Here is a 25000-nt window from a genome sequence, read left to right as displayed (position 1 = left end):
CGGGGGTCTCTGTTGTGGTATTTTAGGCTTCATAATGCGCCACACATTTTCAATGGGAGACAGGTCTGGACTACAGGCAGGCCAGTCTAGTACCCGCACTCTTTTACTATGAAGCCACGTTGATGTAACATGTGGCTTGGCATTGTCTTGCTGAAATAAGCAGGGGCGTCCATGGTAACGTTGCTTGGATGGCAACATATGTTGCTCCAAAACCTGTATGTACCTTTCAGCATTAATGGCGCCTTCACAGATGTGTAAGTTACCCATGTCTTGGGCACTAACACACCCCCATATCATCACAGATACTGGCTTTTCAACTTTGCGCCTATAACAATCCGGATGTTTTTTTTCCTCTTTGGTCCGGAGGACACAACGTCCACAGTTTCCAAAAACAATTTGAAATGTGGACTCGTCAGACGACAAAACACTTTTCCACTTTGTATCAGTCCATCTTAGACGAGCTCAGGCCCAGCGAAGCCGATGGCGTTTCTGGGTGTTGTTGATAAACGGTTTTCGCCTTGCATAGGAGAGTTTTAACTTGCACTTACAGATGTAGCGACCACTGTAGTTACTGACAGTGGGTTTCTGAAGTGTTTCTGAGCCCATGTGGTGATATCCTTTACACACTGATGTCACTTGTTGAAGCAGTACAGCCTGAGGGATCGAAGGTCACGGGCTTATCTGCTTACGTGCAGTGATTTCTCCAGATTCTCTGAACCCTTTGATGATATTACGGACCGTAGATGGTGAAATCCCTAAATTACTTGCAATAGCTGGTTGAGAAAGGTTTTTCTTAAACTGTTCAACAATTTGCTCAGGCATTTGTTGACAAAGTGGTGACCCTCGCCCCATCCTTGTTTGTGAATGACTGAGCATTTCATGGAATCTACTTTTGTACCCAATCATGGCACCCACCTGTTCCCAATTTGCCTGTTCACCTGTGGGATGTTCCAAATAAGTGTTTGATGAGCATTCCTCAACTTTATCAGTATTTATTGCCACCTTTCCCAACTTCTTTGTCACGTGTTGCTGGCATCAAATTCTAAAGTTAATGATTATTTGCAAAGAAAAAAATGTTTATTAGTTTGAACATCAAATATGTTGTCTTTGTAGCATATTCAACTGAATATGGGTTGAAAATGATTTGCAAATCATTGCATTCCGTTTATATTTAGATCTAACACAATTTCCCAACTCATATGGAAACAAGGTTTGTATGTATGTATATATATATATATATATATATATATATATATATATATATATATATATATATATATATATATATATATATGTGTGTAATTATTATATATATTTTTTTTTTAATTGGGACTTCCCGTGGGCCAGATTTTGCACGCTGGCGTGGACCCCTGCTCTAGAGCTTTACACTCTTTTAGAGCAATATTGAATTGCTGTGTGAGGCTGAGCCAATCAGTGGCCACGATACCAAACAGCACGCTTCGATTGGTTTGGTCTCCTCTAGTGGCCAAAGCCATTGTAGTGTTCATACTTTTAGTCTATTTTGCCATTTTTATGCTTAATTTAGGACCAATAATGTATAAAAATAATTTTCGTGGATTAAAATCCGCAATGTGGTCAAGCTGCAAAATTTTAAGCGCGTTGTGGCGACAGACGATTGTACATGTTTAACTATGTAAACAAACATACACAATATAGCGTGTACACATGTGTATGACAGGATTCATGGAAAATCATCAAAGACCATAAACAGTAGGATGCGTAAGTCGTCAGCCATTTTGGTTTTCAGGTTGCATTTTTGGGGGGGGGATTTGGTTGGGTTGCATTTTCGCCTCTTTTCTGTTCTTTTAGAATGCGTCTTGATTTGTAGATTTTGGACTTGTCAGTCAGTTGCATTCTGGGTATATGCTTTCTTAATATGCATCACCTAACCTTTGGGACAATTGCTGTTTTGAAAGAAAATAAGGGGGTAGTTTACTACAGTCCCGGAAATAAATGTAATTGCTACATAATGTCCTCTCTATGTGTGTGCATGTGTCCATGGTGAAAGTGGTGGCAGCCTGATGCCAGACAGACTGCTGCCAGGATGCAGTAATCGCTGTGATGACAGAAAGAGGGATAAAAAACCATCAGATTTATTTTCCCCGGCCCTCCTGGGGGAAGGGGATTAGTGGACATTGACAGGCCAGGATTTCATCCCTCAAAGGAGGGCAATTAATCCTGTCCCGCAGCATCCAAAAAAAGTCAGTCCTGGAAAACTGAGCGCCGTGCTCGTGGGGGGAAAAATAAAAAATAAACCATCGGGAGGCCAATCACGTCGTTTTATCCTAGAGACTATTTAACTTTGGCCATTTGAAGAACAAATGCGTTCATCTGTTAGTGAGTCTCTCTTACTAAGGCACATTATGTCATCTGCCGCATTGGCACACATGATTGGCCGGATAATTAAAAGTGAGGCATGTCAGGGCCTTTATTCGCATAACATTTGCATTTGGCAGCATTGTTCGCTATTACCGTACACTACATGTCGCTATAGATCCAGTGCGTTATAGGCTTTACTATCATCAAACATTCTACATGTGAGGCGAGATGGCACAGGGAGTAAGTGAAGAGGAAGAGGGGGCTGTCTCACCCCATGATGAGACCGTTGATGTAGTCGTTCCCGTCCATGTGGCCAAACTGGAAGTCTCTGTAGACACAAGGCCGCATTAATTAAGTGTTGAAGCTTAAGTACACAAAAACACAGAAAAAAAAGAAGTCCAGTACATTTCCTGTCTCGGTGGAATGCAAACAAACTACCTACCTCAGTTTGCATGAAGCGTGAGAGAGGGATTTTGGAAATAATCATCAGAGCGACAAGAAGAGGAATTCAATTTGAATCTCATTGTGTGGCACCATGTCAGCAGAGTGCATTATGGGTAGTTCAGGTAGGAAAGACTGATTACCTTCTCTCTCTATTCATTTTGCTGCCCCATGCTACATAATGGCGCCTGCGCTCATATCAATGGTGAGATTATGAGACGGAAGCATGTCATAAATCCAGTGAACACAATATGAAACATCATTCTGGCTTATTGATCATTTTGCTGACAGCACTGAGGCAGCCTGGGAGTTGAGCTAATAAAAAGTTTGAATTTGAATGTCATGTCGATTAAGATACATGCAGATACAAAAGCTGATGAGATGTAATCACTTGTTTTTTTTTATTATCAATTTAGGTCTTCCTATGACTCGGAATCCTGGCAGCTTACTTCAACTTTCCCCCCAGGAAATGGAACTATAAACCAGGGTATCCATTGGAGGCGTATTTATTATCAGATAGACTTAGTGGTTTCCGTGGTGAAGAGTTCTAAAATTGAATCTTGTGGCCTTTCAAGAGTGGGAAGGTAGATGCTATCTGGGACCTATAGAAGCAGTCATGTTTCAAGTAAAGAACGGCCAAACAAGAAGAGTTCAACTTCCACATTTCCAGCTATTTCTAACCCAATTTTCCCAAATACCTTTATTTCGAAATTCCTAACACACTTATACCATTGTTATTTTGCACACAAAGATAGATGATTAAGCATGATCTTTTAGAACAATTTTGATTGACAAGTGAAATAAAAACAATTTTGACTAATGCACATTACTACTGGGGTTCTGATACATCATTTGCAGGCTTTCTGAGCGGCTAAGAGGCTAATTTGCTGTACCTGTTAAAGTGCTGTCTGTATTCCTTCGCCACCTTCTGAATCATGGCTTTTAATCTAAAAAAAAGAAGAAAAAAAAGATTGCAATGTCATGGGCAAACTACTGTGCAATTCGTGGCAATATGCAAACAAGCGAGGCAAGTATTATCTTGATTGGACAGCTGTGCACTCAAAGCGGCGGCCGTGCTTTGTCATTTCGCCGTGCTTTCCTCGTACCTGCCACTCTCCTCTGTGGGGTCCTTCTCGTCAATGACTGCGATCGCCACCAGTTTGCCTAAAGAGAGCAGACGGGGGTGGGTATTACAAATGGGAGCATGTGAGAGGACAACGGTTGGGGAGATAGGCTCCAAAGGAGCTCAAGGGGACACAAAATAAGGTGACTATCTTACTTACTAATTAACATTTAGTTGGATTTGGACACAAATGACAGAGTTGGGGAAACATGATAAACACTTGAGCAAACACATGACATATGCTTGCTTCTACAGCATGCTCAGGCCTCCATAAAGCGTGTTGTGACAAGAGTGACCCCTGGCGGTGACAACTGTTGGCTGTCAGTTTTACTGCTATTGAGCTATTTCAGCAGTTTGTTTTCATAGATCGTTTAAACAAACTTGTCTTATTAACTGCAACATAAAAACAGTTCATGCATAATGTTTGTTTTACATTACATCTTTATGTTAGCACATTATTTGGTTTTAAAGCAGCTAATAAGAGCAACTAAATCTATACTATTATATTCACCGGAGCCTATTGTGATTGATAGAAACTGTTCCACAAATGTGACCATACACTTTTTTTATGTTGCAGTGGACTACAAATACGAGCCTGTTTCACAGTCACTTCTCCTTGAACAAAACATATCTACATGGTCAAACTACTCTGCAAGCTGCAGGTACACAGGCACTTAAGACAGGGACGCAATGCTTAATGTCACTGTGAGTTACGATGTGTGTCTGACCAAGCTGCAAAGCGTGAAAATTGTATTCCACCAGGTCCGTTTAAGGCATGCAACTGTGTGCACTCAAGAGCGAACCACACGCCTCCGATATGTAATCTTTGAAAGTAGCAGTCTCCAGCTTTAATCAGCAACAGCCTAGGTCTAATTAAAATGCATGTTTGCCTGGTAGTAGTGCTTGTTAGAAGAAGTACGGAAACAGGAAGCAGCTAAATCAAAGCAGTCATCACAGGAAAGCGCACATTAAGGGCCAAAATACTGCATCTAATATTAGATCATCACTTTAAAATTGCTGCTTAAGACTTTCTACTTAACTCCCACCCACCCCAAGCTTCCTGCGGGAGGGGAGGTCTGCAAGGTAGAGCAGGATGGTATACATTTTAGAAAACAGTGACAACCCTAATGAGCAGCTATTAAGGGTGTAATGATTGTTATCATGATGACAGGAAGTGAATTTGACCTGTGTCTCCGAGCTCGTACAGCGTGAAGCCATCGATCTGCAGATACCCTTGGAAGCGCTCTCTGTTGACCCACCCAGACAAACCGCCGTCCTCGTACTCTGCAAAAGAGGAACGCAAATTTTTATCAACACAACTTGTTAATAACAACTAAAGGTCAGCCAATTATTTGCCGATATTTGGCATTTTGACATATATCGGTATCAACCTTTTTTTAGCTGAGTTCACAGCTGCGCTCACGCAGCAAAGCCCCGCCCCCCCTTGTTTCCTTATGGAATGCTGATCGTCCACATTACGTCTCCTCTGCTTACATGAACTTGTCAAAACTTACATTTTTTTGCCAGGAATCCCAATTTTTTTGGGTTTTTTTAGTGTCTTCCTCCCGTTTGTTTTTCACTACTGCAGCAATGGAGTCGCACGACAAGCCTCAGTCCACAACACTTGGAATGTGGGAATTCATTAAAGGAGCACGACGAGTTTCATGTTCCATGATTCAAACAAATAACGCGACAGAGCGGTTGAAGATGGATAGATGGACATGAAGACGGTAGAATCTCTGCAAAAAATCCAAACTATGTTAAAATTTTAAAAATAGGAGACATATTATATAAGTAAAGAAGAACAGGCATGTAGGAGATTTCCCATATTTTGAAGAGCAAACGTCTATGCTCCTCTTAGACACGTAATAAAGATGTTTGTGAAATCCCCTGATGTGTTTTGGTTCTAAATTACCACAACATTAGTGCCACATAAAACATTAAGTCGCTGCTGTGATTCCTAAAAAAAAATTTTTTGACAACTTAAAGCCATGTCCAGTTGTTTACTGACGTATACTATTCATGTTTACCTAACTTTTACTGCAATGGATATCGGCTCCAAATATCGGTTATCAGCCTCCTTAACTACTAATAATCGGTATTAGTCCTGAAAAAAAACATACAGATCAATCTCTAATAACAATTTTAATCCATGGCGTGACACATTAATTGTTGTCCGCATGCAACAAAAGGAAGGGGTGTATTTCAGACATTCAAGAAGAAAACAGGCAATGTCTCGTGTGAGAGCCACATGTTGCCACTCACACATCTGGAGGCCACATGCAGAGCACAACCAGCTCCACTGGATTAATAATAGCAACGTAGGAGAGTGTCTGCAAAGCGCTAAGAGCGACTACAGGACGTTCATTATCAACCTCTAAAGTAGCTGGGACCCCATTACGACATGTTAATAAGTTATCATGGCCTTACAGCTGCCGTGAGAGTAATTACAGGAGGGCCGATGACTTTGACGCACTTCTTAAGTGGCCCCTTAAAGGGCCTGAGAGGCTGATGCTATACACGACGCCAGAAAACCTGGAGAGCTTTATTTTTCAAGCGCAAGGTCACTGCTTCTCTGTGTTACTGGCATAGATATTAATGCTGAGATTGTGCTGCACAGAAAGCTGCTGAGTCGACTCCAGCGCATTCTTTCCACAGATGTTGTGGATTTATGGGCTGCATGCAGACACTCTTCCCCCAGGGGCAACGGCGAGCTGAAGGCCCTATAGTGGGCTGGGGGCAGGCTGCTAAATCAACTTCGCCCTGCCGCAACCTGACACACATGCTTACTGCATCTGCTTCACCTTCAAACAAATTAGAGATGCCCTCATCCTGGGTGCTGGTCCCAGACATCTCAATACAGCAGGGTGCGAGGGACAAGGATGAGGGCCAGGAATAAAAAAGACATTGGGAGGAGCGAGAGAATCCAATGTCAAGAGCAGAGAGGACGATGGCATGCACAACGAGAAAGGCTAATCGAACAAAGACCTCTTGATCCGAACCCAAAACACAGACAAAGTAAATTTATGCTTAATAATTATCAATAAACCGAATTCAAATTTGCTAATCTGTTTATTCACAAAACAACAAATATCAAGGACTCCGCCATCTGCATCTTTGCTGACGTGCACATAGGCATTGCGGCCGAGAGACGTCATTGGTGTGCATTATCTTCAGATGCTCGGCGGTGTCTTGTCATCGCTGTCATGGCCTGTTAAGCGGCCCGTCACTTAAACGCCACCAGTTAATGTGTATGCAAAGCAATTCTGCCTCACAGCTGGCTGCATTTTGTACGTTCCCATAGGAGGTGCGCCACAGTCAAACTCCGAGTACGAGGAGAGATTAGCGAGGAGACTTTAAGCCGAGCATTAAGTGGGACGGCCTAAAACTCAGAAAGACGTTTTAAAAAGCAGCCTCCTCGGCGAGCAGGACGACGCCTGCATGTGATATTGCATCAACGCCGACCTTCCTGCTAATTACACTCCTTAGCCTCATGTCAAGCAGCATGATCAAAACCTCCTGCGGCGCAGTGACAGAAGACACCCGCTTCAGCTTCTGTAGCATGACACTGAGGATCCCGGGAATTAAATATGCATAAGCCACGACGCTGCGCTCTTATTTAAAATATTTTAAAAAAACAGGCAACGCTGCGGCGGCTTCTGATGTGTGCTAAAGCAATAAAAGATAAACAAGGCCCCGAGGAATTATTCACGCAAAAACGAGAGGCTGGATATAGACGGTGTGGCGCTCTTCATCGGCACAAGAATGAGAGCAGTAAATGTGCTTGGAATCCAAGTGGGGGAGGAAGATTTAGGTTTTCTAGGAACTGCAAACTCGCAGGCAACAACAATGCAGTCTATATAAAATAAAACTCAATGTGTTGTCAACCGTGAAGAATTTGTGCAATCTAGCCTTTGTATCAACAACAATGTTTTTTTATAGTGGCTGTATCTTGAAGAAACACAAGCAGAAAGGATTTGACTCCTTACCAGAGCACCGCAGATTCTGGTCTGCTGCCTAAATGGGCTGTCATTGAATAAACAGATCATAAGAAAGAGGAGACATAAGGCTACCATTGGGGTGGAACAGTCGGCCATAATTACGCTATATTACGTTCCTTCATTGTAACGTCACAGTTTGATTTATTTGAGCAAAGATTTTGATAAAAGGAAAAAGTGAGGGCCGTCAAAAATAACGAGTTAATTCACGTGACTGCAGACTTCATGAGAGCCAACAAACATAATAAAACAGCCCTTACTGTACAATGTCTGCTGTCACTCGAATGCCGACTGATAAAATGTTACTATAAAAACCGTTTAGATGACGAATGAGTCATAATCCTTGCGAAGAAAAAGGGAGGGTGGAACAAAGCGCAGACTAAGCAACTTTTCATGTCTTTCTCACCATTTCCAGGTCTAGATTGGATGCCAAAGTTGAGCAACTAGTCGGATATGTCCTCATTCTTCTACTATCTAGGTGAGAGGCATTATGTATGATCTAGAATTAACTTTCACAAGCTCCAAGGCGAGAAAGCAGCTCACCAGCTGATATCAATATAGCCACACAAGCTATTTAGCTCTCTCTGATCACAGCGCCACTATAAATAGTTTGTTTGCGTTAGTGCTTATAATAACAATATAATGATACTTGGTTAATATTCAAGTCCCGAAATGTAAATGGAGTATTGTTGGCGGTTTTCGGGTGATTATTTAGAGGGATGTATGGGCTCAATTGTGAGCAGAGTTAAAATGCTTAAAAAGCAAAAATACATTTGTCGTCTTGTCTTTCATATTGATTGTGAACGATAGGCAATTTTTTTTAAAGTGCAGTTCCCCTTTAAATTATGCAACCAAGCAATAACCTGTGATTAATCATGATTTATCACAATTCAAAAGTGTAAATAATCTGATTAAAAAAATTTTGTTAAAAAAATATTGCTATAGATTCAGAAAAATTGAAGGACATGGGAGTCACTTGAATTCATTTTGTGTATTGAATATGCTCAAACGAATACAATGTAGGTCAATATACTTTGTAAAAGCAATGTATAGGCTGTGTGTAATAGGTGAAAACAATTTTGGAAACATTTTTTTAAGCAGTGAGCCAATAAAAAAGCAAGCCGTCGGCCAAAAATTAAAAATGTTTAGTAAAATAAGTTTATTTTTGCTTAAGTGCAGCATTATTAGTTTCAACTTGCAGCCTTTTTGCTTACATAAGGTTAAAAAACATGGCTTAAACAATGTAAGTGTCTCTAGGTTTCTCCTTGGAACCATCGCTCGCCATGACTTAGGGCGATTGAGACAAAAATAATAATCACAATTATTTTGATTGATATTGTAATCACGAATAATAACACAATTATTCATTAATTTGAAAACATGAGTATTTATTGTACCACCAAAACCTAACTTTAAATGTGTTTAAAAAAAACTATATAAATTAGTAACGAACTCACCAAAAGAAGTAAAATAACAATAGTAACAATAAAATTAAACAACAATAGCAAGATTAAACAAATACAATTCAGTTTTTTCGGTCTTTTTACCCACTTATTTTACCACCATGAGTGTGTCAGGGATAAATAAGCGCTACCCGACACATTGTTTTCCCCTGAAAATTGTCATTCTCTTTACAATGACAGCATTCAGAATTCAGAATTTGCATGCACGTTGCACGGCCCATTCATCGTATTTTTCGATTATTATATTTTCATCATTGGGAGAAGCCATATTCAAAATCAAACTCAAAAATCTATTAATTTTTCAGCCCTATCTTTAAACCAATATCTGCTTCAGTGCCAAACGTCTCGGCTTTTTGTCCGCTTTTACGCACATTACCCAGGCTTGTGGAGGAGAGTACACTTCCTGACCCCCTTATCGCAACAAATGCATGAAGAGAGACATTGGCAGTGATTCCCCGCAACCCCTACTGGCAGTGAAAACACAAAGTACCAGTCCCCATTAAGGACTGTGGTGGAAGGAAACGGCTAAAGAGCAACACTTGACAGGCCGACACATCCATTTATTCATTTGCCCTACGCCACAAGTTCTGTGGTCTCCCACGCCCACATCCGCCAAACCACCCACCCGAGTCTGCTATGCGAGTGCACCCGGGAAGCAAACCGCCATTTACGGGCCTAACGGCACACGCAGCCAAAGACAGTGTAGCGGTCGAGGCCCATGGCGAGGAGAAACCGATGAAAAAAATGCAGTTTCATGGGGGGGGAACTTGTTGACAGAACGGAGGACGACCTAGTTTAGTGCTAGATTAGGAAAGGGAGCAAGACTTACCATCATATGTGAAGTAGGCGTCGTCTTTAAAGACGATGACCGCAGGGAGCTCTGGCAAGGTGACAGACTGAAAACAAAAACATATTTTAAAGAAATGTGTGTTTTGCTTACATGGAGAACAACAAACGAGACTGTAAGCCTGCAATGATTGCATGTAGAGCCTACATATACAGTTGAGTAGCGCAACATTAGGTTACATACTGTATAATATTCATCATATTTAAAATAGGGCTGTCAACATTAACGCGTTAACTAATGTGATGAATAAAAAAGTTATCGGGTTGTCATAAATGAATGGAGTTTTATCACAGTGTTTGTTTTGACCGCCATTGTGCTCTGCGCCCTTCAAAACAAACTCATACAGAACTTTATATGAAACGGAGGTAATCAGTTGGTATCACAGGTACAAATATCCTTATCGTCGGCACACATCAAGTTTAAAATAGCATCTTAAAGCAAAACATGAACGTGAGGATGGCGTCGCTAGCATGAATGCTACATGGACGCAGACAGAGGACAAAAAAACTATGCTGGCTGACTTTATGTTGAAGAGGTTCATTTAGCCTACTGATGTGTATTTATAAATGGTTGATTTATATACGCTAGTAAGGTAAAGTTTTGTACCTGACAAGTTTCGGCTAACTTTATCTGCATTTACCACAGATGAGCTAACAATGCCTTTTTGAAATGGACAGTCACCACATGTAGGCCACTTAACATCTGTGAAGACCAAGTGCTGCAAGATGTCGTTCTTGTCGCCAACTACCGTCTTACAAACTACCCTGGAAGTAGTTTGCACACAAAAAGAGATCAGCACTGTCATCTAAAAAGGTAAATAGGCTTTTTTGTTTGAGCAACTGGTTAAACTAAGAATAAGTAAATGCAAATGTAAATGGTACACTAAGTTGTTAAAGGGTGTCTATTACATTATCTATTAATATATTTTACGTTAGTACCTACGACTTAGTTTGCCATGTTATTGCAAAGACTTACAAAATGTGCACTTAATTCGCCTGTCAATAGCGAGCAAATCAATGACTTGCAGTTAAGTAAAACATTAAAAAAAAAAACATTCCTGAATGCCAATCTGACTACAAAATTGCATTTGTATCCAAATACTGGTTATTTTCTTCAGCATATTTCATTTATTCAAGCAAATAATAACCTGTAATTAATCATGATTAATCACAGTTCAAGTGTGTGAATAATCTGATTTAAAAAGTAATCACTTACAGCCCTAATTTAAAATACAATATACAGCAAGATTTATATATTTTTATTTATTTATTTTATTTGGTTATTGCTTTTTTACAGTTGGTATTATTTTGTTATTTCTTTTGTACAGTTGGTATTGTTTACTATCTTATTTTTATCCCTATTTTCTAGTGCTTTTGAGAGTATTATTTTTATATTTTCTTCCTGCAATTGAGCTTTTGTGATCAAACAATTTGTCTTGGGGATCGATAAAGTTTATCCAAGTGTAATTTACAAATACAATAGTCATGCTGAGCACCCTTAACTATTGATTTTTTTTTTATTTAATAAAAGGTTAAAATGACACCATTTTAAATAAGGCTTTTTACTGATCTATTTCAAATGTTCTTAGGTTCTTAATTTATTTTGTGTTATTTTCCATTTAATTTATTACTATTAGCCCCACTATTCTATATTTTTATGTATTTAATCATTTTATATGTTATCAAATATTGTTAATATTATTTTTTAGATTACGTACATTTTTGGATATTTAAATGATAAATGATAAATGGGTTGTACTTGTATAGCGCTTTTCTACCTTCAAGGTACTCAAAGCGCTTTGACACTACTTCCACATTTACCCATTCACACACACATTCACACACTGATGGAGGGAGCTGCCATGCAAGGCGCTAACCAGCACCCATCAGGAGCAAGGGTGAAGTGTCTTGCTCAGGACACAACGGACATGACGAGGTTGGTACTAGGTGGGGATTGAACCAGAGACCCTCGGGTCACGCACGGCCACTCTCCCACTGCGCCACGCCGTACCTATGAATGTGTGTTTTCACGGAAGTCATATATAGATTTATGATTTCAAATATAAATTAGCATATAAAACCAATGCCAATTACATCTTTAAGTATACATTGGACAAAAACAAGAAAACCGTTACCTCTGGTAAGACATCCTCATGGGCAGAGAAGAAGTAAGTATAGACGATGAGCTCGGTGGCAACGTCGTTGTACTTCTCCTACAGCGACAGAATTTGTTCATTCCAATTACTGCATGCACACTGTAAATGATGCAGCAGCCTATCAGTAAAAAGTAAGTGAGGTGCTTACTTTGAGGGGGGACTCGCCGCCAACGTACACAAACAGCACATCATGTCTCTTCATCATGTGCTCAAACATTTGCTTACTGGGCAATGCTCGAACAGCTGGCCTGCAGAGGAGGATTGAAAGATTAAAATAAGGCAACGAAACAGGAGAAATGTATTGAAATGTTCTCGCAGTCAAAGCAGACTGAAAACTGTAAGCAAATGTAATGTGTGATTTGTGAAACAGTGGCGCCATCAAGTGGTAAGCGGCCATATTACCAGACAGTGATGACATAAATATGGCCAGCAGTGACTACGGTACTTCTTTAAGGAGGCATCAGCACTTACCCTGCCACCCTGTTGGCAAACTCTACAATGTCGTCTTTTGTTCTCGGACCCTTGTAATTATAGGCCAGGTCCCCCTTTAACCTGCAAGAAAAATGCAAAAGCTATGTTTACTAGACTTAATACAGTACTTGACTTTTGGAGGGGTGTTCAAAATGTGTGCAGCCTGCAGCATATTCTGAAAATAACAATATGGAGGAGGATAACGCCTCACTAAAATGAAAACAACAACATCAAAAACAACGAGAAACATGTGGAATGTTAAGAAACACACGAATACAAAAAATTATTTGCTTTGTTAAATATAACAAGGTGAGAAGTATGTGGTGCTTTCCTTAATATGCTAAAGAAACTGTTCTCCACTTTAACCCGGACTGAAACGCCATGTAGATAACTAATAAGTCTTTTTTATTTTTATTAATTGTTATATTTCTTGGAGAGCAATCAGGGGGCACTAAATACAGTTGTCTGTGGCGTTACGTTAATAGATTTACCTGTACTTATTTGACTGACGTATTGTGTGTGTGTGTGTGTGTGTGTGTGTGTGTGTGTGTGTGTGTGTGTGTGTGTGTGTGTGTGTGTGTGTGTGTGTGTGTTGTTTGGGGGGGGGCACATTTAATTTGTAATTATACTTTTGGAAATTGTATGACAGTTATTCTCAATGTGTGGTGGGCTCCATCTAGTGATACGCTAAAGAATCACTTGATTAATGTAGTGTTGTATTTTCTTATATTCGAACACAGTGTTGCTGTTCAAACTGTGTGTAATGTTAGTGACCAACAATATTCAATATACTTGTTGAATAAAACTTGTGCCTTGGTTTTAATGAATACTTAGGCCTACGATACTGTATTTTAAAGTTGGTCATCATGGTGGTAGTTGGAGAGTTTTTTCTGAGGTGGTGCTTGGTGTAAAAAATTTGGCGAACCACTGTTATATGCCTTAAAACCAAAAATTAACATTTTAAAAATATAACACAAAGCTTAGATACAAGCTGTTTTTTCTTGGCTGATCATTTTTTGACCTACATTTGATTTTTAGCACGTTTATTCACCAATAAAAAAAAGGTTAAAAATATAAAGTGTCTCCAATTTTGTGGGGAATTTGGTAAAGTGGAAAATGTTTGGACAGCTTTGTGTAGCAGGTAGGATTTTAAACAATTAGTGAATAATTAAACCACGAAGTCTACAACATTAATACAATATTAGTCTGTGAGTTATGACTTTAAACTATTTTTTGTTGTTTTTTGAATATTTAGAATATACTTTGTGTGGATTTTTTTAGTCTCATTTTTTAAATAATTGTTTTTAATTGTATTAATCTCCTTTTAAGTCAATGTCAGTATATTTTAAAGTTATTATAATGCATTTCATAGAGCGTTAGTGTGGTGAGGTTCAGTGCAGTTGCATCATTGCTTATAACTAAGGGGAGGCGGAGAAAAAGGCTATATCAAGCGGGTACCACAGGGGAGAGATCTGCTGTTCTCTGATGGATGTTCCATCCCTTCCCTGGTTTCAAATGTTATGAACCCTTCGCCGTCTCCCAAATGAGCTTGATGAAACTACGCTGGGAGACCTGTACTGCAGCAGCTGGCCACCACCTCGCTTCATAAAACAAAAGTGTACACGCCGCATAATACATCAAGCTAGGCTCAAGCTGTGGGCGCTCCACTTTATGTGAAAACAGTCGCATTTCATTAAGACAACATAATAGAATTTAAGGTGAATATAGCCAGTGAGGTTGTTATTTCATTAGGCTCGGGGGACAACAATAACAGCACAGCGTTCTCTCCTGAAGGACATTTCTGAGCAGGACAAACCTCTGGAGCAACAGATTCACAATGACAGAACCTACTTGATGAAAGATGCTTCAGATGCAAATGTCCACCTTTGAGAGTATGACAGAGGCTACACCAGTTAGTTATGTAATCAAATGAAGTATGATGTAGTGTGAAGCAATAGCAGAAATGCTAATATAGGCGATCACAATAACAGCTGAGCTACATCAAACCATCTTGGCCAGAGAATCACTCAAAATGAACAGGATTTGCCTGCTGGTTGCAGGCCAACTGCTGGCATGTTAGCCAGTTTCATCCTTTCAAATAGTGTAGTGTAAATCTACAATGGCGTTATGTCAAATCACTACAGAACAGCCTGTAGCACTTTTGTATTTCGCGCTATTTTACCAGGTGGTAGCATGCTAACTGTCAGCATGTTAGCATTTTAGCCATTTTTATTCTTTAAAAAAGTGTAAATCTACATGGCATGATGTAAAATTACTACATAACTATTGTAGCACTTTGGTATTTAGCGCCATCTTATTAAGTGATAGCATGCTAACTTTGAGCATGTTAGCATTTTGGTCATTTTGCTTACATTAAAACTATATGTTTGCATGGCATGACGTAAAATCACTATAAAACTACTGCAGCACTTTGGTATTTAGCTCTATCTTACTAGGTGGTAGCGCTCTAACTGTGAGCATGTTAGCCATTTTTATCTTTTATTAAAGTGGAAATCTACATGACATGATGTAAAATTATTATAGAATTGCTGTAGCATTTTGGTATTTAGCGCCATCTTGTTAGGCGGTAGCATGCTGACAGTGAGCATGTTAGCATTTTACTTATAATAAAACTGTATATGTAAATCACTATGACGTAAAGTCACTATGAATCGCTTTAGCACTTTGGTATTTGGCGCCATCTTAGCATGCTAACTGTGAGCATGTTAGCCACTTTCATCCTTTCAAAAAGTGTATATCTACACAGCATTATGTAAAATTACTATAGAACTGCTGTTGCACGTTTTATTATTTAGCACTATCTTGCTAAGTAATAGCATGCTAACTGTGAGTCTTTTAGCGATCTATCCATTTTCATCCTTTGAAAAAATGTTAATCTATATGGCGTTTTGGCTGCCCGATTATGAGGGGAAATTACAATTGCAATTCAATTCTCGATTTTCATATTTTATACTTATAAATGCATAAATCTGCGAAAATAACGAGTGAAGGAAGACAATACTTTTAGACTGTCAATCAACATATTCTTGTTTCAAGGTGCCACACATTAAACAATATGCAATAATTTACCTAAACATATCTAGCTTTATGCAAATTTTGTCTACGTCATGCTCTTAAACTGAAAAAATAATCGATAAAAACTATACAGCGATCATAATGTAATTATAATATATATTAATGCAAGTAACTATTTAAAAGGACAAACACTTATTTCCCATTAATATAAAATTATTTACCATTGTACTGTAATTGGACAGTAAATATCCTAAAGAAATAAACAAAAAATAAAACGGACACATTTTTGTCAGCAAAAATTCTACTCAACATGCAGCACGGTGACACAGGGTTAGTGCGCGTGCCTCCCAATAAGAAGGTCATGGGTTCAATCCCGCGGCTCGGGGTCTTTCTGTGGGAAGTTTGCATTTCTCTCCCCATGACTGCGTGGGTTCCCTCAGGATACTCTAGCTTCCTCCCACCTCCAAAGACATGCACCTGGGGATAGGTTGATTGGCAACACTAAATTGGCCCTAGTGTGTGAATGTGGGTGTGAATGTTGTCTGTCTATCTGTGTTGGCCCTGCAATGCAGCTGGGATAGGCTCCACGAGAGGGACAAGAGGTAGAAAATGGATGGATGGAAATATTTAACATCTCAAAGTGCATTTTTTTCCCAGTTGTAAAAACAAGGTCAGACATAGTCTTTTTGTCTGTTGCTGTAGCACTTTGGTAAATTAGCATCAAGCTAGCGCATTTTGGAAGAGTGGAGCCTTACTTTACATTTGAGTGTACCGGTATTCTACCAAGCACATTTGTTTTGTTGGTGTTGAAAATTGTAACATTACTTATAGGGAATTTGGCTGAGTCCGCTCTGAGCGCTGCTTGAGTGATCCGTTACATGAGCCGGTGTTTAGTCTGCAACCGGAGGTGAAGAGTCTGCAACCGGATATGACATCACGTGCAACAAAAGGTATCGAAATATGGCACAATTTGATTTTATGTGAATCTATACCTAGTAGGACTGACATAATTCAGTTGGTGCTTTTAAAAGTACAGAATTCGATACCCATCCCTACACGCTAGGGCTGTGCGATATATTGAGTTTGTAAGATATATTGATATATTTTTAAACACAATATGAATTAAGAAAATATCGTAATAATTTATGCCGCTTATTTGTTGTGTTTCTTGTTCTCCCCCGCTCCCCCTCCATGGGCTACTAAACCCCTCCCCTTCCTCCTTCCAAGACGTGCTTGCACGTATAAGAACATCCATGATTGGTTGGTTGTTTCCTGTGATGAGTCACGATTGGTTAGGGACAGGCCAATCAGAGGCGAGATAGGACGGGTCATCAAACCAGGAAGAGAAATCAAAGTGCGGAGTTTGATACATTTTGTATTATTTGCACAGCTATGTTATTTATTTTAAGTAGAAATAATCCATCCATCCATTTCCTACCGCTTGTCCCTTTTTGGGGTCGCGGGGGGTACTAGAGCCTATCTCATACTATACTATTCTAGTTTATTTATGTTATGTAATTCTGTACTACTTAAACAGTTTATTTTCTCTGCTGTAAATACCCATCTTGATTAACTGGGTTAATAAAAGTGCCACTGACTGTTCATAGCACAGTTGTCATTCACTTCAATTTCACTGAATATCGCTCAAAATTGAATATCTTTATATGTATACTTTCACAGAAAAATATATCGAGATAAATATCGAATATCAAGTTTAAGTAAAAATATATCGAGGTATACTTTTTCGTCCAGCCCTACTACACACCAGTTATAGCTGTACGACCTTTGACCACCATTACCTCAAAAACTTTGAACTGGATATCGTAAAAAAAAATCTATAGGGTTATTGTTTTGACCATCAACAAAAAAAGTTTTAAAATTTCCCCTGACACAGCACCAATAAAAATTATTTAAATAAATAAATGATAAATGGGTTGTACTTGTATAGCGCTTTTCTACCTTCCAGGTACTCAAAGCGCTTTGACACTACTTCCACATTTACCCATTCACACACACATTCACACACTGATGGAGGGAGCTGCCATGCAAGGCGCTAACCAGCACCCATCAGGAGCAAGGGTGAAGTGTCTTGCTCAGGACACAACGGACATGACGAGGTTGGTACTAGGTGGGGATTGAACCAGAGACCCTCGGGTCGCGCACGGCCATTCTTCCACTGCGCCACACCGTCCCAGTAACCTGACATATGTTACCTTAGCAGAGAATGACAACCTTAAAATTTGGATCATCAAAAATCACCAAAAGGGGATATGTTCAGATTTCACCTTGGACTTAGACTTCCTCAAACACATTTTTTTCACAACTCAAAATGAATTGTGTGCTTGCTTTAAAACAAAGAAATGCAAGATGACACTTACAGCTTTATCGTAGGATAGCCACGCACACCAAACTCTGACGACATTCCTAACACACAGAAAAATCCTCCAATCAGAAGACAGCTACAGTTTTTTTGTGTTTTGTGACAAACTTCGCACAGACTCACCGGAGTAAGCAGTGGCGTCCATCTTCCCCACGCGGACCGGCGACCCGGAGACCCTCAGCTCGGCGCCCACTTCGTGCCATATGGGCTCGAGTTTCTTACAGTAGCCGCACCACGGCGCGTAGAACTGAAGGGGAGAAACAACATGGAAGGTTACTGTACAGGTTTTAAAGATACATAGTTGTCATCAGCCAATCAGAAGCTAGGCTGGTTGAGCCTCTGCTGGCTGCAGCCAAGTTGTGCATTCTATTAAACCCGGTTGATTAAACATTGGGATTAAATCATAGTGAGACAAGCAGAAACAAACAATATCTAATATATTATTTTGCATTCAGTAATTGTTTAGGGTGAAAACAATATGCCACCATAACAACCCGTCAAAAGAACAGTTATTTCCCTCAGGGTATCAATCTGATGAACGCTGTGAAATTACAAACTAATCTGTCACTGTGAATGTACTAACTCATGTTCACGTCATCATCTTTTTACTTTTCTCTAATAAACACTGCAATATTGTTATTAGCCTTGCACAAAATCTGATCTATTTATTATTATTATTATTCCACCGCAAAACAATTTTCATCTGATCAAAACCGTTCAATTATCAAAACGTTCGGCTCGACTGGGAATCGTGAGCTCCCCCAAAAAATTGTTTTTAAATATCCTACATTACCCAGAATTCACGGTTTTCCGGGTCATTTTTCCCCATTGAAAATGAATTGGCCATTTTTCGAACTCACACAATTTCCACAATTCTCTACCGATTTTAACCGTTCCACAATCCACACACCCCACACACCTAGGACAATCAAACTACCATTTTCCAAGTTAAACAAAATCCAGGAATTCACGTTTTTTTAAAGCCCTATTTTCATCTCTTCCTGGAAAGTTATTACAGTCCACATTTGTCAACTGTTTTTGACCATTCCACCTTCAAATTCTTATTTTTAATTGGGACAACAAAGCTACCATGTTTCTTTTCATACAAATTCAAGGTTTACTACGTCAACAATTTTCAAACGTTTTGAAAAATTCCAACACCAACTAGGGATGTCCCGATCCAGGTTTTTGCACTTCCGATCCGATACCGATATTGTTTTTGCACTTCCGATCCGATACCGATACTGACCGATACTGGCCTATCCGAGCATGTATTAAAGTTTAAAGTTATTTAGCCTACTTAGTTGTCAGAATCATGTTGAAAAGGGTTTTAGTACTCTTGATAACAACTAGCCAGCTGAATTAGGGGAGTTTGAATAATACACAATGGTTGGTAACAAGAAACTGACCTGTTTATTCAAGGATAAACACAAAATAGACAAAATTATACATGACAAACAGAAATGGCATCATTGAACTAGGGCTGGGCGATATGGCCTTTTTTTAATATTGCGATATTTTAAGGCCATATTGCGATACACGATATATATCTCGATATTTTGCCTTAGCCTTGAATGAACACTTGATGCATATAATCACAGCAGTATGATGATTCTATGTGTTTTGATTGATTGATTGAGACTTTTATTAGTAGATTGCACAGTGAAGTACATATTCCGTACAATTGACCACTAAATGGTAACACCCGAATAAGTTTTTCAACTTGTTTAAGTCGGGGTCCACTTAAATTGATTCATGATACAGATATATACTATCATATATATACTATCATCATAATACAGTCATCACACAAGATAATCACATTGAATTATTTACATTATTTATAATCCGGGGTGTGGAGGGGGGCGCCGGATGTACCGGTAAGTGTCAAAAAGACAGCCAAAAGAGTTTGATATGAGAATAAATCTAAAGTTAAAATATAGGGTAGAAATGCACCCATTTGCAAGAAATGTAGTCTTGATTTTCAAAATTTTCTTTCAATGCTTGCATCTCTACATTAAAACATTCTTCTTCATACTGCATTAATATATGCTACTTTTAAACTTTCATGCAGAGAAGGAAATCATAACTAAAAAAAAAATCACTAATTTTTTCATACGGAGTTGATGTGGAAATTTTTGCCTCGGCATTTTGATGGTGTGGGCGTGTGGCACCAAATGGAGATAAGCGTGTCGACAGACGTTACAATATTTGAACAATGATGACGAAAACTGTTTTCTCTGTCGTGTCCGTGTGTCGAAAATTGTTATGCGCTTATTTTTTTATTTGATTTTGTGCGTGGCATATAATTGCTATGCACAGAGGACTCTTGAGCAGTGCGCAATTGCACAGGCGCGCACCTTAGAGGGACTGTTGGTCACACGGCTGCGCTAGCATCACAGCTAACGTTAGCCATGCTTCTACCTCTCTGCTGGGAAAGGGCGTATATACGTATGTGACGTATGACGTGACAGTATGTGACGTATGACGTGACAGTATGTGACGTGTGTAAGAAGGTGCGCTTGCTGTCTGTGAGAGGGAGACACAGTAAAGAGTGAGAAGAGCCTGTCGTGTACTGCCAGCAGCTTACAGCAACTGTGTGAGAATCCACAGACGTGTGGATGTGTTGAAGGTGTGCTGAAAAATGCGGAACGGAAATTAGGGAGCAGCAGAAAAGTGGAATGTATTATTTAAATCGGTGCGTTGGAAAACACGAACCGGAGTTGTTGTTTTTTAAACTGGATCTGGATCGGCATTTTCCCATGCCTTGCCGATACGCATTTTTTTGCAAATATCGGGGGGACATCCCTAACACCAACCCACTAATATCATCCAGGACAATTGTTGTGTTACCTATAATTTAAAAAAAAAATCCTGAAAATTCCCAAATTTCTAGGAAATTCCTATTCAAATAAATGGACGTATTTATAGTTATGCAATGCCCGACATTCTCAAAAATGTGCGCCATTTTTTAACCAATTCCAAACTTTCAATCATCAACCCACACTGCTCTTCACATACTGTATGTCAAACGCAAAACATGTTTTCCCTTTCCCAAAATTCACGGTACCGGTAATTTTTTATCCCCATTGACAATGAATGGGAAATGTACAATAATCCCTCATTTCTCATCCGATTTGAACCGTTCCAACCTCCACACACTCCACTCACCCTGGACATTCAAAACCCGAATGTTTCCTGGTTCCGAAAGTTCTCTGATTACCAGGAATTGCCCTCAATTGAAAATGAATGGGCAATATACAAACCTCTTCATATCCCACGTTTCTCAAGCCATTTGAACACTCCACTGACCCTGCTTGTAAGCATGTTAACTGTTCGCACGTTTTATGCTATAGCTTTATTTGGTAATTGTGTATGTTTAAACCTACAAATCATGGTTTGTTATAACCAAAGAGCCGTCGAGCAAGTATGTTAACATTTTATCTTAGCTTTTTTGGGCAAATTTTGTATGTTTAAACCTCAAAATCATGCTTTGTGATACATCTTTGCTGTCATGCACGTATGGTAATAGTGAATGTGCATTAACTGCTAGCACACTTTTGAGATCGTTAGCATGCTAACCTTTTATGCTAGCTTTTTTTTGGGCAAATTTTGTATGATTAAACTGAAAAATCATGGTTTGTGATACTCAGTTTCAGGTCAGCGTCAGCTCTTCAACATTTAAACACTGTCAACATTCAAACCATTCCAACAGTCATTCTACATCCAATCAGCATTTCAGTTCAGCTTCAGCATCAGGCCATTTCTACCGGAATTGCAAATTGTAGTTTAAGTACCAGTCTGTATTTTTAGTTAATCGTTAATAAAGTGAAGTGAAGTGAAGTGAATTATATTTATATAGCGCTTTTTCTCTAGTGACTCAAAGCGCTTTACATAGTGAAACCCAATATCTAAGTTACATTTAAACCAGTGTGGGTGGCACTGGGAGCAGGTGGGTAAAGTGTCTTGCCCAAGGACACAACAGCAGGATGGCGGAAGCGGGGATCGAACCTGGAACCCTCAAGTTGCTGGCACGGCCACTCTACCAACCGAGCTATACCGCCCCGGTAATATTTCTTGTATACACTGAACAAGAGAGCAAATTCCTTGTACTTGGCCAATAATAGCTGATTATGATACTAACTCGGATATTTTTGTGACGGAAACCTGTGATGAGGGGGCGACTTGTACCCCGCCTACCACCCGAGTGCAGCTGAGATAGGCTCCAGCACTCCCCGCGACCCCAAAGGGACAAGCAGTAGAAAATTGATGATGGATGGATGTTTTTACATGTAATGTCCCTTGAAGTTGACAACTATCCTCCGCCATCTGAAAAATCATTCCATCCATCTTTTCTACTGTTCTAAGCAACAGGATATTTTTTATGAAACATTTTAAAACTACGGTAAAATAACTTACAATGTAATTTGAGACTATACCGCTACATTTTTAGTTATACTAATATTGGACATTAAAAAACATGTTCCACATTATTTTTTTGTCATGCTATGTACACATGTGAATCTTTATGTATTTGTTGCATCAACCACCTTAGTTTTATATGAAAATGTAGTAATAGTAGAAGTACACCACAGTAGACATTATGGCTTTAAGTAATGGATCTTAAAAAAAAAACATTGTATGCAACAAAACCATGTAAAACTATTGTTTAGGCACTTGTGCTTAAAAAAAAATAAAAATTCCACCTTGATAAACACACAACTGAATAAATTTAATAACCGTTTTTTTTTGTTATTACTGACAAGGCCTTTACATCACGGCTTTACCCAACATGCATGGCTAGTCATTAAAGTTATCACAATCACAATGTACCCCTGTTTTTATAACCACAGTCAGACCTCCCCTACTTCCGCAAGGGATGAGCCTGAGTGTGTGTCTGTGTTTTTGCGTGTGTGTGTGTGTGTTTAAACTTACATCAACCAGCCAGATATCATTCACTCTGCTTTCTTTAAATCTGCAAAAAAACAGACAGCATAGTTACTATCTTTTCAGGGTGCATAAAAAAATCTATTCCCATCTGAATCGCAATTCTTATCCATCCCGATTCTAAATCAATTAATTTTTTAGGTCATCTCCATGCAACCAGAAGATCTTCTCTAACATGTAACCGGTTTTATTATACTTATTATACCAAATAATATATTGCGAGAATAAGTTTGAATTGAGAATCGGTTTGAATCAAATACCGCGTTACATCGAGAATCGATTCTGAATCGAATCGTCACCCTGAGTATCGGAATCAGATCGAATTGTTAGGTACCCAAAGATTCAGACCCCTGCTATTTTCTTTTAACTCAAAAGGGGCTGCCCTCTGTCACCGATTCTGTTCAGAACTTTTATGGACAGAATTTCTAGGCTGAGGTTGAGGGGATCTGGTTTGGTGACTGCAGGATTAGGTCTCTGCTTTTTGCAGATGATGTGGTCCTGATGGCTTCATCTGGCCAGGATCTTCAGCTCTCACTGGATCGGTTCCCAGCCGAGTGTGAAGCGACTGGGATGAGAATCAGCACCTCCAAGTCCGAGTCCATGGTTCTCGCCCGGAAACGGGTGAAGTGCCATCTCCGGGTTGGGGAGGAGACCCTGCCCAAAATGGAGAAGTTCAAGTACCTCGGAGTCTTGTTCACGAGTGAGGGAAGAGTGGATCGTGAGATCGACAGGCGGATCGGTGCGGCGTCTTTAGTAATGCGTATCGAGCTGAGCCGGAAGGCAAAGCTCTCAATTCCCCGGTTGATCTACGTTCCCATCCTCACCTATGGTCATGAGCTTTGGGTTATGACCGAAAGGACAAGATCACGGGTACAAGCGGCCGAAATGAGTTTCCTCCGTCGGGTGGCGGGGCTCTCCCTTAGAGATAGGGTGAGAAGCTCTGTCATCCGGGAGGAGCTCAAAGTAAAGCCGCTGCCGGAGCCAGATGAGGTGGTTCGGGCATCTGGTCAGGACGCCACCCGAACGCCTCCCTAGGGAAGTGTTTCGGGCACGTCCAACCGGTAGGAGGCCACGGGAAAGACCCAGGACACGTCGGGAAGACTATGTCTCCCTGCTGGCCTGGGAACGCCTCAGGATCCCCCGGGAGGAGCTGGACGAAGTGGCTGGGGAGAGGGAAGTCTGGGCTTCCCTGCTTAGGCTGCTGCCCCCGCGACCCGACCTCAGATAAGCGGAAGAAGATGGATGGATGGACTGCTACTCATAAAATAAAAAATACAGTAAAACAATAAGCTAAAATAACAAGGTGATGATAATACGTTTATTTATTTGGAATAATGGAAGCCCATATTATAACCATGTTTAAACATGTTTAGAATCATATAAATGTGTACATTTGATACTTACGTGTCGTCTAGATCCTCCACAAAGGCGAGCACGGCTGAAGTCATGAAAGCCGCAATGACTGCAAAGACAAATAAAAAGAATGAGACATTTTTTATTAACATCCTGGCAAAACCCTTCATGACTGACAGTGACTGAAGCATCACTAGGCTAAAGCTAGCATCCTTATAGCATCATATTCCGCCGTAGTCTCAACTAAAACTGCTAACTTAAGAGCGACTGGAAACAGACAGACCGCGACCACACACAAGGGAGGGAGTTTGCTTAAGAAAATCAAACAATAAGTTAAAAAAGGGGGGTTTGAATGTACCTCCATAACGCAAGAGCGCTTTCACTGCTGCCATTGCTGCGGCTGGAAACAGCAGCAAGCAGGAAATACACAGGCTAAATGCAGTACT

At 39.8% G+C, this 25000-nt stretch overlaps 1 protein-coding gene across 1 annotated transcript in view; it reads right to left on the bottom strand.

Annotated features, from left to right (window-relative positions):
* Positions 1–24982, bottom strand: part of LOC133609559 (protein disulfide-isomerase TMX3-like) — a 41553-nt gene extending 16571 nt beyond the window's left edge. The window contains exons 1-13 of the mRNA XM_061965249.1: positions 24913–24982; positions 24606–24663; positions 23190–23229; positions 18378–18501; positions 18253–18298; positions 12839–12919; positions 12516–12615; positions 12347–12424; positions 10195–10261; positions 5090–5188; positions 3888–3945; positions 3675–3728; positions 2612–2668 (exon numbers count right to left, since the gene is read on the bottom strand). Of these exons, the coding sequence (XP_061821233.1) occupies positions 2612–2668; positions 3675–3728; positions 3888–3945; positions 5090–5188; positions 10195–10261; positions 12347–12424; positions 12516–12615; positions 12839–12919; positions 18253–18298; positions 18378–18501; positions 23190–23229; positions 24606–24663; positions 24913–24946 (896 nt within the window). The 5' untranslated portion in view covers positions 24947–24982. The remainder of the gene's footprint in view (positions 1–2611; positions 2669–3674; positions 3729–3887; positions 3946–5089; positions 5189–10194; positions 10262–12346; positions 12425–12515; positions 12616–12838; positions 12920–18252; positions 18299–18377; positions 18502–23189; positions 23230–24605; positions 24664–24912) is intronic.
* Between the last annotated feature and the right edge of the window lie 18 nt (positions 24983–25000).

The sequence above is a fragment of the Nerophis lumbriciformis genome, linkage group LG07 (genome assembly GCF_033978685.3).
Source record: "Nerophis lumbriciformis linkage group LG07, RoL_Nlum_v2.1, whole genome shotgun sequence".
Lineage (NCBI taxonomy): Eukaryota > Metazoa > Chordata > Actinopteri > Syngnathiformes > Syngnathidae > Nerophis > Nerophis lumbriciformis.
The sequence above is the reverse complement of the archived record's forward strand: the minus strand, read 5'-3'. Positions and strand labels throughout refer to the sequence as shown.